General features: G+C 35.0%; 2 protein-coding genes and 1 non-coding gene across 3 annotated transcripts; 1 reads left to right on the forward strand and 2 right to left on the reverse strand.

Moving 5' to 3' along the window:
- Positions 1–636: 636 nt before the first annotated feature.
- TRNAS-GCU (transfer RNA serine (anticodon GCU)) lies at positions 637–718 on the reverse strand. The gene has a single exon. It is a non-coding gene; the product is annotated as a tRNA-Ser (tRNA).
- Positions 719–3,567: 2,849 nt separating this feature from the next.
- LOC149397993 (heme oxygenase 1, chloroplastic-like) lies at positions 3,568–7,370 on the forward strand. The gene is made up of 4 exons (XM_089615352.1): positions 3,568–4,199; positions 6,453–6,676; positions 6,764–6,871; positions 6,973–7,370. Exons 1-4 carry the CDS (start codon positions 3,740–3,742, stop codon positions 7,063–7,065), a joined length of 885 nt encoding a protein of 294 aa, XP_089471478.1. The 5' UTR covers positions 3,568–3,739; the 3' UTR covers positions 7,066–7,370.
- A 1,259-nt stretch (positions 7,371–8,629) lies between these two features.
- Positions 8,630–12,726, reverse strand: LOC149397994 (disease resistance protein RPM1-like). Its single transcript, XM_089614695.1, has 3 exons — positions 9,900–12,726; positions 9,749–9,812; positions 8,630–9,044 (listed from the first exon to the last, which is right to left on the reverse strand). Exon 1 carries the CDS (start codon positions 12,685–12,687, stop codon positions 9,901–9,903), a length of 2,787 nt encoding a protein of 928 aa, XP_089470821.1. The 5' UTR covers positions 12,688–12,726; the 3' UTR covers positions 8,630–9,044; positions 9,749–9,812; position 9,900.
- Positions 12,727–12,943: the final 217 nt, after the last annotated feature.

Consider the following 12,943-nt stretch of genomic DNA (forward strand, 5'->3'; position numbering starts at 1 on the left):
ATTATGTGCATTTAATATACAATAAACAAATAAACGGCTACAAAAGGTTGACACTTTAAAAAAAACAAAAACTATGTAAATGACTAATTGAGTCATTGAGTGTAGCGTAGACTTTTGCAATGACATTGTACTCTTGGAATATGCATTCTAATAACAAAAGAAAATCACGGCTATTTTTATAATAAAATATTATTATTAATTTCAATTAATTTAATTTAATTTTATTTTACTCTGTTAAAATTAATCGTACGGCTAATTTTAATAAAAAAATTAATTAAATCTAACTTTACGATTAATTTTAACTGATTAATTTCGATTAAAATTTAAAACAAAATTAGTTTATTAACCGAAAATTCAACTAGCAAAAACAATGTAAGTTCGCAAGGCGTATTCACAATCATCCTGGCCAAGTATTTTTACAGACCTGAGTTTCTAAACATAAATTAAAAAATTATATTGAAATCATATTACATTTGAATATATTCTGATTTTATTTCCAGTGGGTTACACAAATCATATAGAAAATAGTTGCACAATTGCTCAGGGACTTGTATGAAATTTCCGATTAGAACTTTCTTTTTTTATTTAATTGCTCTGCAAAGAGAAAACGATAAAACATAAATTTAAAATCCGAGTCGTCGCCTGAGAGATTCGAACTCTCGCGGGGAAACCCCATGTACTTAGCAGGCACACGCCTTAACCACTCGGCCAAAGCGACTTGTTGTTCTTTAAACGTCTTAACATTTATATTTCATTGTTAATTTATTAGTAGAAGCAACTTTTTTTTAATCAGACTTTTGATCAAACGTGTAAGAATATTAAAATAAATAAGAATAATTATTAGGTTGAGACTTGAGAATAAGATACAAGCTACATAATAAGGATTCTCTATTGGAAAAATAAAATAAATAGCGGTGTGATATTTGTGTATGGATATCATATACAAGATGATATTAGAGACAAGATATCATGTTCCAATGACCGTCCCATGACTGTCCACGGCGCACGGTCCCCCAAAAAAAATACTATCCTCATTTGAAAAAAAAAAGTAGTTTTTTTTTTTTTTTTTTTTTTTTTTTTTTTTTTTTTTTTTTTTTTTTTTTAAAGCTTCCAAAGAGCTTTAAATCAATTGAAGGGAGGCTTATAAGCTCTAAAAGTCATCTATTCTATTAGAATATGGATCCTCAAACTTATCTCTAATTTTTTTTTTTTTTTTTTTGTATGCTACGTATTAATCTTTAATATTTAATAATATTAACCACTGTTATACTTTCAATAAACATACGCAACAAATAATAATAATATAAACATTAAAAGCATAAATTACACACAAATAAGAATAAATGAATGTAATTTTATTTTGTATTTTAGGTGTTAATATATTTAATATTGTACTCTTATTGTATTAGTTTGTGTTAATTTAAATTTTAATATTATTAGCATGTGTTTATATTTTTTATTCATCCACGAATAAATATATCAAATTATTAAATTAAAAAAGGGTTATATTAAAATAGATTTATCCTTTTGTACCAAAAAATAAATTATTTTGTTAAATTTTGAAAAATAGGGTCGATTTTAACAATTTATACAAAATATATGACTAAAAGATAATAATCCAAAAGTTTTATGGGTCTGAATAATGCACCATCAAATTTGAGGATCCACTGTTCAAGCTCTAAAAATGAAGTTTTGAGTGCAATGTAATCTATATAGCCATATATAAGAGCATCGTCAACCGTTTGAAGATTTCGATGGACGTGGCCATCTTGGAAAATCAAAGTGCATTCATCAGTGGCCGACAAATCTTAGACAATGTTAATGTCGGCTTCGAAGGAATACACACCATGAAAAGCGGACGTTTAAGAAATGGTATTTGTGGAGCCTCAATTTCGACATGTCGAAGGCTTTCGCTCGGGTCGAATGGTCCTACCTCGAAGCCGTTATGACTCAATTAGGATATGCCACATCACGGGTCGAACTAATTATGATTGTGTCACTTCTGTCAACTTCTCATTCATCCTTATCAGCGAGGTCAAAGGTCAAATCTTCCATGGTCGAGGCCTCCACCAATATCATCTCTACTTTTCCTCATTTGCTCGGAGGGGCTTTCGGCGTTTCTTCGAAAGACAAAACGCGATGGTCTCTTATGTGGTCTCCGATTCGGCAACAACAGCCTCTCGTCTCCCACATTTTCTTCGCGGACGACAATTTAATTTTTTTCAAAGTTAAACCAAATGAAGGAAGGATGGTCAAAGGCTGCTTGAAGGTCTACGCTCGTGCCTCGGGCCAAATCATAAAACTACGATAAAATCGTAAAGTTTGTTTTGGCAAGAGTGTGAAATCGCCTGAGGGTGAGCTCGCCGCACGTGCTCTTGGAATCAATACAACTATCACAGTGACATGATCAGTTTCCTGAGTCGAATCAAAGAAACTTTGAAGGTTAAGGAATTTGAAGATTTCATTGCTATCGCTTGAAACTCTTGGAATAAGTTCAATGACTCTTTATACAACAGAAAACGCCGTTCTCCGGCACATGTTGTAAATTAGACGTTGAATTACATGTAAGAATTCCACAACTGCAACTCCCACCAGACTCTGATTACTACCTTAAATGATATCAACCCTCACTGATCCTCTCCGTCTAAAACTATTACCGCTCTCAACTCCGATGCCGCTTTCACCGAAAACAACCTCCAATGTGGCCTGAGAGGGCTCTCCATAGCCCACGATGGATTCCAAACATTGTAAAATATAAGACTGTCACAATAACATTGTTAAATATATATATATATATATATATATATATATATATATATATTTTTATTAAAAATATATTGTCACACATCACTTCATAGTTTCTTATGATCTTAACAACAAAAAGGAAACTTAAAGCCAGTTTCATTTTTTTTTTCTCTTAAAGTTGTTACTTGTTACCTATTTTTTTAGCTTGTAAAACGATTTTCCCATATTTAAAAAAATAATAAAAAGAAATTGGTCTAGTTCACTATAGCGTGAATGATAATCTCCCATAATTTATTGGTCAACCAACTAACTGATTTTAATGCCCCAATTATCTCGTGTAATAAATATTTTTATTTCTTAAATAAAAATTTAATTCCGATTTATTTTTCAGTTTAACTTATTTAATAAAAAATATCAAGGGCAATATAGACAATCTATATTCATTAAGTAAGTCATTGGCTATTTATTTAAAACTTTACAAATTATGGCTATTTTTTAATAGCCAAAATTAAAAAAAAAAGCTATTATGCTTAATTGTCTATTTTTTTATTGAGAAGAAAATAAAAAGAATACTGAAAAGAAAAAAAAGACAAAAAAAAGACAATTATGCTTAATTGTCCATTGGCTATTTTTTTTAATTAAAAAAAAAAAAAACAAACGATTTTACGCCAAAATGCCATGGTAATTAAAAGTTGTGATTTATGAACGTCTACGTCGAAAAGAATAATTTTTTTTTTTTTTTTTTTTTAAGAAACTAGAATATTCATACATATAATAATATTCAATTCACAGATTCCCACTAATCTCTTTGTCTTCCAGATTACTTCAACCCTCCGTTCCAAGCCAAACAAGCAAACCTAGAACAATAATAAAAAAATTAATAATAATAATAATAAAATCTCGTTTCTTTCTTTCGTACACTCTTTCTTTCCCTTCTCTTCACCCAAACGCAAAGCCAATTTAAAAAAAAAAAAAAATCCTCAACGTTCCATCAATGGCTTCTTCTTCTTCTTATTCCTCACTCGCAACCCAAATATCCCAACCACACCCAAAAAAACTCAGCCTCCTCTCTCTCTCCGCCACCAATCTCAGACTAACACCGTCGCTAGGGTTTCCAAGCCTCACCGCGAAGAACTTCCACTCCCACCACCGCCGGCGGATGAGGAGAGTCTCCGGCGCCGGAGGAGCGGCGGCGATGACGACGGCGGAGCAGAAGGAGAAGAAGAGGTACCCGGGAGAGTCGAAGGGGTTCGTGGAGGAGATGAGATTCGTGGCGATGAGGCTTCACACGAGAGACCAGTCAAAAGAGGGCCAAAAGGAATCGACTCAGGCCCAAGAAAAGCCCGTTGCCAAATGGGAGCCTGGGATCGATGGCTACTTGAAGTTCCTCGTTGACAGCAAGCGCGTGTATGATACGCTCGAAGGGATTGTCGACGTTGCTGCTTTTCCCTTTTGTGAGTTCTTCTTTCTCTTTTACTACTCTGTCTCTCTCCTTTTTTTATTGGGATTTGATCATGTTGTCACTTGTTTTTTTTCTTCCTTAATTATCGTTTGTTTCTGACGTGGTTGAAGTGATCATTGGTGTGTTTTTTTTTTTTTTTGGTTTATATTTCTTTTGGGTCTAAATTATAGGTGTTGATTGGTTGTACTGTATTTGGTTATAACTTATTAACTTGACTAAAGAGAGTATTGCGTGGTGTACTTCGAAACTAAACTCTAAAGTCCTTGTCTTTTTAATTGCGTGTGTGATGTATATAATTTTTTTTTATTATATTGAAATGATCAATAGTTAAGGGTGTGTGTGTGTGTGTTTTTTTTTTTTCAAATAAAGTGATATATTGGGTTTATATCTCGTTTGGGTTTAAATTGTAGGATTTGTTGTATGGTATTTGGGTATAAGTTGACTAAAGAGTGTCTAGTGTGAGTTCTAATTCTCTGTTTTTTGGGGGGGCTGAAATTTTAGTTATTTGCTGTGCGTTTGGTTGTGATTTTTTCTTCTTATTTGTTGTTTGTTTGTGACATTATTGAGATGGTCATTGATGAAGCAATTTTTTTTTCCAGTTCTAATTTCCAAATCGTGAAATTTGCTGAGTGTTCGGCTGTGTTACAGTTTGAATTTTGATCATGTTGGTGAAGCTGTTTTTTTTTTCATTCCAGCCCCAAAAAGTAGTGATTTATTGATGCTGTAACTATTACAATATGAGTTTTATGATCATTGGTAATGTCAGTCTTGTAGTATTTGGGTCATTATATCGGATCGCGTAGATTGTTCTTATATATATATATATTATATCGGATCGCGTAGATTGTTCTTATATATATATATATATTTTAACGAGCTGGTTTATCACAATGATTATTGGTATAGCTACTCTGTTCTATCTCTCTTTTTTTTTTGGCCTTTGAATTATATGTGTAGGAACTCTAATTTTGGTCAATTTAGTCCACAAACTATTTACTCTTGGCTATTTAAGTCCTGTTGTTAAAAATGATCAATTTTTAGACATACATGTCATACAAACGTTCCATGATAAAAATACATAAAAAAGGACCTCTACTAGATACTCGTGTTGTTATAAAATAGTTAGTTTTCATTTAGAAATTAACTAGTTTATGCGAAAAGACTTAAATTGCTACAACATACAGTTCGGGACTCTTAACCAAAACTAAAGTTTAAGGGCCTAAAAGCAACTGTCCGTATGATTTAAGGGAAACAACTGCCAATTTTCCTTTTTTCTTCATAATTTTGGGTGTATGTGTATTGTATAATATATCTTTTATCAAATTTATCGAGTATTCAGGCTTATTAATGACACGACAGGAATCAAGTATGGGTCTAGATTATTAATATGCTAAAAAACAAAAACCGACCTCAATATGAGGGGTTCAAAATAATATTGAGAGGTTTGCATTATTGTGTTTCTGCATGGTAACCGATTGTGATGTGATCAGATTCATATAGTACTTAGTCTGTTTATGAATATGCCTATTGGTAAAGCTATTCCCTTTTTTTGTGTGTGTATGGTATTTGATTATGATGTGATCATATAGGAGTTGGTCTAAATCTGGATTGCCTTATTTATGTTTCTGTTTACATGGAAATTTGGTTTATGACACTTTTGAAGGATTATTGACAAAGCTGCTTATTCCATCTTGTGAGTTTGAAGTGTTGGATTGTGTTGTTTGCTTTGTTCTTGTTTTGAGATCTTGTGTATGTATGCTAGTATATATTGTTTGTTAATACTAAGACGAATATGATGAGAATTGCAAATCATGTTGATTATTTATTATTAGTCAGAAGCTTGTGTGATCTTGAAGAACTTGTGTGGTATTGGTATGCTAGTTGTGTGATCTTGTTCTTGACGAATAAGTGTTGAATTGTTCTTTAATTATGATGCTCGGTGTTATGCCATTTTTAAAGTATATTTCACAGGTATAATTTTCAACTTGGTTCTCAAGAATATAGAAGAAATGTAGTCGAAATTCTTGATTGATACTTTCAATACAACTTTAAATTAACCTACAATTTTCTACTTTAAATTAATCAGCTTCATGAATTAATGATCTTTTATTGAAAAAAAATAAAATAATATTTATGTGATAAAATTCCTTAGGCAAACATCCATGGGCAACAACGTTATTTATTATGGCTCTGTAACTCTGTGCAAACCTTATTTTTCTTTGGAAAACATTGGTATTTTTTGTAGATGCGGAGTTCAAAAACACGGGGCTCGAAAGGTCGGAGAGTTTGGCGAGAGATCTTGAGTGGTTCAAGGAGCAAGGTCATGCCATTCCAGAACCTTCCGAGACCGGCATTAAATATTCCGAGTATCTCAAGGAATTGTCTGAGAAAGATCCTCAGGCCTTTATTTGCCACTTCTACAACATCTACTTTGCTCACTCCGCCGGCGGTCGAATGATCGGGAAAAAGGTATTTTCAACGTCCAAATTGCGGATTGTGTTTTGTGAGTGGTTAGTAATTTTTTTTTTTTTTTTTTAATTATTGTAATTTTTTCAGGTGGCTGAGAAAATATTAAATGGGAAAGAGCTGGAATTCTACAAATGGGATGGAGAGCTTTCTGTTTTGTTGCAGAATGTGAGGGATAAGCTGAACAAAGTCTCTGAGGTATGTGTTCTTCTCTATTTTATTCTATTATTTATTTTGTTAATGTTCATATATAAATAAAAATAAATAAAAAATATAAAAAAACACGTAATTTATGACAGAGCTGGACTAGAGAAGAGAAGAATCACTGTCTAGAAGAGACAGAAAAATCTTTCAAGTACTCCGGAGAAATCCTACGCCTAATATTGTCTTGACAACTCTATAGCTTTCGCATTTGCCACAAATATTTGATCTGTTTGCAAGTTATTTATTTAATGGTAAATGGTGTTTGGTTCTTCAACAAACTACCAACTGTGTATGCTTCCTTTTACAACTCTGTTTTTGTGCTCTAAAAAAGGAGTACATATGTAATATGTATATATTGCGTTAGCCTTTTAATTTTTATTTTTTTTTATTATTATTTGTATCATTTATTAACAGATCAAATGTAGAATTACACTTCTCATTGGCAGTCGATGTTCAAATGTAACCCTATGATATTTACAAGACAAATGAATTATTTTTCTTCGCAATGTATTCAAGCACACGAAGATTCTAATTAACTGTAGTGAATAGGGTTAAAATCGACTAGTAAAATATCGATCAAAGCGATGATGGTGGACGTTGCGGTTTGATCCCGAGCACCTCATTCTTATCTTCGATTAGCTGAGTCACTATCATCCACCGATGTAGTGACTCGGGTTGGTCTAGTCGCCTCCGCTCAAACTTCTCTCTCAAGTCCATTCTAAAGCGTTCTCGTGAGCACCGCCCCGGGAAAATCCACGGTATGCAATGTCAAGGACTCGAACAACATGCGATACTCTATTCTGTGATCCCAGAAGCTTCGCTCTCACTACCATTGGAACCGTGACAAGGCCTCGCCTTCGAGGCACACGGCAGTAGAGACGAGCTTCTCAGTCAGAGTGACGTCTTGTTGTCGTTGTTGTTGTTGATAGATGTACGAAAATTGTTGCGGAAAATCCTATCTCTTGAGCGGCGACTGTTTGTTGATGAACGTCAGCGAGGAGGTCAGTCAGAGTCTCTTCTACCATGGTGAGTTGAGAGTCCAAATGATGGCGTTGTTAAGACGTGGATCTATGCATCGCTTTTCACCACCGGGCTTGCACCGCCTCGAAATTAGATGCTTTGTCGCAAAATTGGGTTACCCATTCTCTGTGTTCTTTACATAGTATTTCTACTTCCTTGATTGCTTGTTTTTATTGTTCTTGCAGATGTAGTTAGTTGTTTAACTAGTTGTTTCACTCGCTAATTGAATAACAATTTCATTACACGTTAAGTAATTTCATATTGCGTTTTTTTTAGTAATATGGTTTATCATAATAGTCATTGATTGGTAACTCTCTTTTTTATTTTCTGGGATTTAAGCTTTTTTTTTTTTTTTCCATGAGAAATCATTTTGGGAAATGCACAATAATTGGGAATTTAATATAAATCTTTAATTTTAATTTTTTTAATTTTTTTTTGCAGTTCTATCTTCCATGACATCTTTCACAATAAAGAAACAATTTCTTACAAAAAAATATCATTTCATAAAAATGCTGTATTTTATGACACGGGCATGTAAAATCTTCAATGAAAACTTGTCATAACTACCGCATAATCCGCATTTATGACGAATTCGTAATAAAATGCTGTATTTTATGATGAACTCGTGATAAATTACTGCATTACATGTTGATTTCATCATCGAATACTCAAACATGCCTCAGATTTTAACAATTTCAAATCCAGTCAAACGATAGCATTTCAGAAATCGGACATAAACATAAAGCTCAGCGGTTTCACTTATCATCAGATGATGATGAAGAAAAAAGAAACTGGATAAAAAAGTATTGCAGAAAGGCTCAACTAAATGATCAACAACAGAAGGCAAAACCATAACCATAACATGAAACATGAGGAAGAGCAAAGAAAAAAAGGTATGTGAAAAGAGAAATACAGTTTTAACTTTAAGTACTCTGTCGGAAATACAAAGCATATATAAAGTAGCTACATTATTACCAAATATAAAGCTAGAGGAAAAGAGTCAAAGGCGATGAGAGGACAGAGGATTCGGAGGCCGACACAAGGCTGAACCGACCTCTCTTCTTTCCTTCTATCCGAGAACCCTAACACACCGTCCATGGCAACAATCCTAAGCTTGGGACCGATATATTAATAACATTTTGAGTTCCTGTGACAGCAAAAACAAACATCAAAACAAAAAATGAGTTTTCATAATTGACATGAGATCAGCAGATAAATTCCATGATGCCCAAGAAACATCAGTAACACCAAATACACCGAAGACATAAAAAGATAGAGAAGCAGAAAACAAAATCAAGTTGAAAGAATTGCCTAAGCTCAAGAAGTGGCCACACACTATTTATAGCATTGGGAAACTTAGAAATATAGTGACCATGAAAGATTTTGTACGTATAAAAGTGGGCATTTATATATCAACAATCAATCAATTTATGATAGACGCCAAAAACAGAACAAGAGCAAAAGCATAATTGATTTTAGCCATTAAAACTTGAATTGAAGAATCAAACCGAATTCATTGTTGACACAAACGAAGGAAAATGAATAGAACTTGCTCATACATTTGGTGAAATAATCAAGAGATAACTAAATTTTTTCTCAAGCATAGTCACCATTTCAGAAGAATATAAAGAATTTAACATTGATTCAGGCATTTATCGAACATATGGTGAGCCCTAACGATGTAAGCAAAATCTCATTACATGGTGAACATATGATGATCCTAAACAGACATTTATATTTATATAATAATTGAATACCAAAATATATACAACAGTCTTGTGTTTGAGAAATATTTACGAGCTCATTATTGCACAAAGCATGAATTTGAAGGTACGTAGTTTGCATACTTGCCTTTAGCTTTGCTAACATAACCTCCAAGGCATCAAACATATCTACATATGCAGTAGATTTCTTCCTGTAAAAAAAAAAAATTGAGTTGGTATCAAGTTTGAAATCTCATAGCATTGCAAACGATAACAAATGGTTACTATATATTACTTACATTATTGTTGTTCCCTTAGATGTTGCCTTAACCCTGAGCTACCAAGCTTGAACACGCGAAATAACGACCCTTTTCCTTGGTAGTACCGAAATCTGACCGAAGGTATGTGCTTAATTTTGTAGTGCTCAGTCCCTCTTTTGGGTTGTAGAGCACTCACAAATTCCTTAGGCATATCGATAACATCAAGGGATTTAAGATTGGTCAAGTGTTGAAGACCGATAGGCATTTCCTTCATCAGCGGGGAAGATCCGATTTTCAATACTTGAAGAAGAGGCAATGCTCTACTTTCAATCTTCATCACTTTCAATCCATTGAAATACTTCAATTCAAGATTCTTGAGCTTCGAAAAACTGCCTTCCTCGAACTGCAGTTCCTTTCCCTCATATGCACGATGCATGCTAAGGTGTTCCAAATTTGGTAAATCTTTTAGGCATCTCAGCGGATCGTCGACTAATCCCGAGAAATGTAACACTAGACACTTCAAATTACGAAGCTCAGAAATCCAGGTCGGCAATTGTTGTAGTCGGCACATCAGTTGTAAGTCGCGCAAAAGACGAGGAGGAGACAAAATGCACTTCAAATCGAAAACTTCTTGTCTTACTGAGGATATCCATAAATCTTCAAGGCAGTTCATTTGCTCGATAGTCTCTCCAAGGGCTTCAACCATCTCCGCACTCACTTTTGAAATTCCTAGAACTTTCAATTTATTTAGCTGTTGTAGCTCCTTGATGAAGTTACATGAATGTGCGTCCACTCGAGAGAGTGTTTGTAACTCCTTCAACCCTATGATCCCTCTATGCATCTCCACACCCGAATATGATTCTACACTTAATGCGCTTTTGTCATCAAAATGACCACATAAAAGGTGTCGTAGCTTCTGTAGTTTGTTGATCTCGACGGGTAGCTTTATCACATACGTATCCATGAGATCCAATGTCTCCAGATTGCGCAGCTTCCCAATGGACTTTGGGAGAGTTTTCACTCTTGAGCCTCTCAAATTTAAGAACTTCAAGTGTAACAAATTTCCTACTTCCTTTGGAAGTTTAGATAGAGGAGCGTTATTGAAATCAACTACCTTCAAGAGTTTACGAGTTTTGAATAGACCAACTACAAAAGGATCTGATACCTGACCAGTGTTGAAAAGTATAACGGAGCGAATCTTCAAATCACGAACACTTTCCAAAACATTATCAGTAGTATCCTGAATTAACAAGCGCCGACACTTCTCTTTGAAGCTCCCCTTACTTTGGTCAAATAATTGATAAAAACAAAAATCACGAGCTCTTTTTTGGATTAACTCTCGTATCAAATCGTGCACTTTGCACAACTTGTAGGATTCAAGTTTTAACTTAAATGAGACCAAGTTTCGATTAATAAGCTCAGTCAAGTACTCACTGGCAATATTTTCCAACGACTTGTCTTCTCGCAATTCAATGAAGCCCTCAGCAATCCATAGTTTGAATAATCTGCGTTCATCTATTTCAAAATCTTCGGGAAAAACACCAAAATACAAGAAGCATTGTTTCAGATGGTAAGACAAATCATGGTAGCTGAGCAGTAAAACTTTTGAAACAATTGAGAGCTCTCGATTTGGTTCAAATAAATTGAGATTGGTGTGAACTTTTTTCCATTCTTCCGTAGACATATTCTTTTTCACCAATAAACCAGCTATAGCAACAATGGCTAATGGCAAACCTTGGCATTTCCTTACGATTTCACGAGACAATTGCTCTAACTCTTTTGGACAACTTGAGCTCAAAAATGCATTTTTGCAAAACAACTCCCACGCCTGTTTTTCGGGCCAAGTCTTAAGCTCATTGACAATCACTTTACCTGATGCCGATTTAAAGGACTCTGCAACCTCAGAGTTACGAGTCGTGAGAATTATCGTACAGCGATTCCTATTACAAGGAAAAGCATGCTTTATGGCGCTCCAAAAATCAGTTTGCCAAACGTCGTCAAAAACGATCACGTACCTCTTTGCCTTCAGAGAGTCCCTCAACACAGTGAAGGCTTCTACAACATCCGAGATTTCTCCTCCGGATTTGCAGATCCGATACACTAGCTTCTTGAGTATCTTGAGGATGTCGTATGATTGGGACACAGTGACCCAAACGATGTGGTCGAAGCTTTCTTTCTCAATGACAACGTTGTACACTTTCCTTGCGAGAGTAGTTTTACCGATCCCACCTTCACCCACAAGAGAAACCACTGTAAGCTCGCGCGGACCGTTCACCAAACTCCTCACCAGCTCCTTCGACAGCGACTCAATGCCCACGAGTTTATCATCATCAGAAAAGAGCGAGCCGATACGAGGGTCAACGCTCGAATTCCCTTCCCCGCCACTCGAACTGCCTTGCTCGAAGGGTCTCAGCCCGTAACTCAGACCTCTGTCTTTGATATCGCGTAATGACTTCTTAACATCTTCGATCTCAGAGGCCAAGTCTCGCCTCGTTTTGAAGGTCTTGACACAATTACCAGCCTTGCGCAGAGAGCCCATAAAACCGGGTTGATCTTGACGGCGTTGCTCAGCATAGTAAGTGTATTCGTCGATGATGTCTTCGATGCGTTCGGCTTCCTCTCTGAGATGCTTCCACCACACTTTGGAGGCGTCGCTGAGCTCTCCTCTCACATACTTGGCTTCGGCGTCACGGAGAAGAGGCTCCAAGATCTCCAACTCCTTTTGCAGACTCTTCACTTGCTTCTTAACTCCTCTCAGCGACTTGGCTTCGTCAGATACAATATCAATAAGTTTCTTGATCACAGGGCTCACGAAAGTCGCTGCCATTTTTTTCTTGCACAGTTTCAGATTGGTTTGTGATCTGAATCTTCCAACTTTTGGTGTTAGTTAGTGTGTTATATTTGTATATGTCAAACATGTTGGCTTAAGAAATTGTGTAACAGTTCTATATTTATTGATTTTTTATTTGATCTTCTTTCTTTATTCATTATTTGAGGTATAGCCAGCAAATAGGCGGTGGCATAAATAATTGGTTTCCTATTTTAATTGTTTTTTTTTTTCAAGGTCATTTCCTAAGGGCAAA

The sequence above is a fragment of the Urtica dioica genome, chromosome 5 (genome assembly GCF_054948205.1).
Source record: "Urtica dioica subsp. dioica isolate 48M chromosome 5, U.dioica_male_clone48M_v1_H2, whole genome shotgun sequence".
Taxonomy (NCBI): domain Eukaryota; kingdom Viridiplantae; phylum Streptophyta; class Magnoliopsida; order Rosales; family Urticaceae; genus Urtica; species Urtica dioica.

Coding starts and splice junctions, on each gene's coding strand:
- LOC149397993 (XM_089615352.1), top strand. CDS start 3,740: ATGGCTTCTTCTTCTTCTTATTCCTCACTCGCAACCCAAATATCCCAA. Junction 4,200..6,452: donor CGTTGCTGCTTTTCCCTTTT/GTGAGTTCTTCT, acceptor TATTTTTTGTAG/ATGCGGAGTTCAAAAACACG. Junction 6,677..6,763: donor GTCGAATGATCGGGAAAAAG/GTATTTTCAACG, acceptor TAATTTTTTCAG/GTGGCTGAGAAAATATTAAA.
- LOC149397994 (XM_089614695.1), bottom strand. CDS start 12,687: ATGGCAGCGACTTTCGTGAGCCCTGTGATCAAGAAACTTATTGATATT.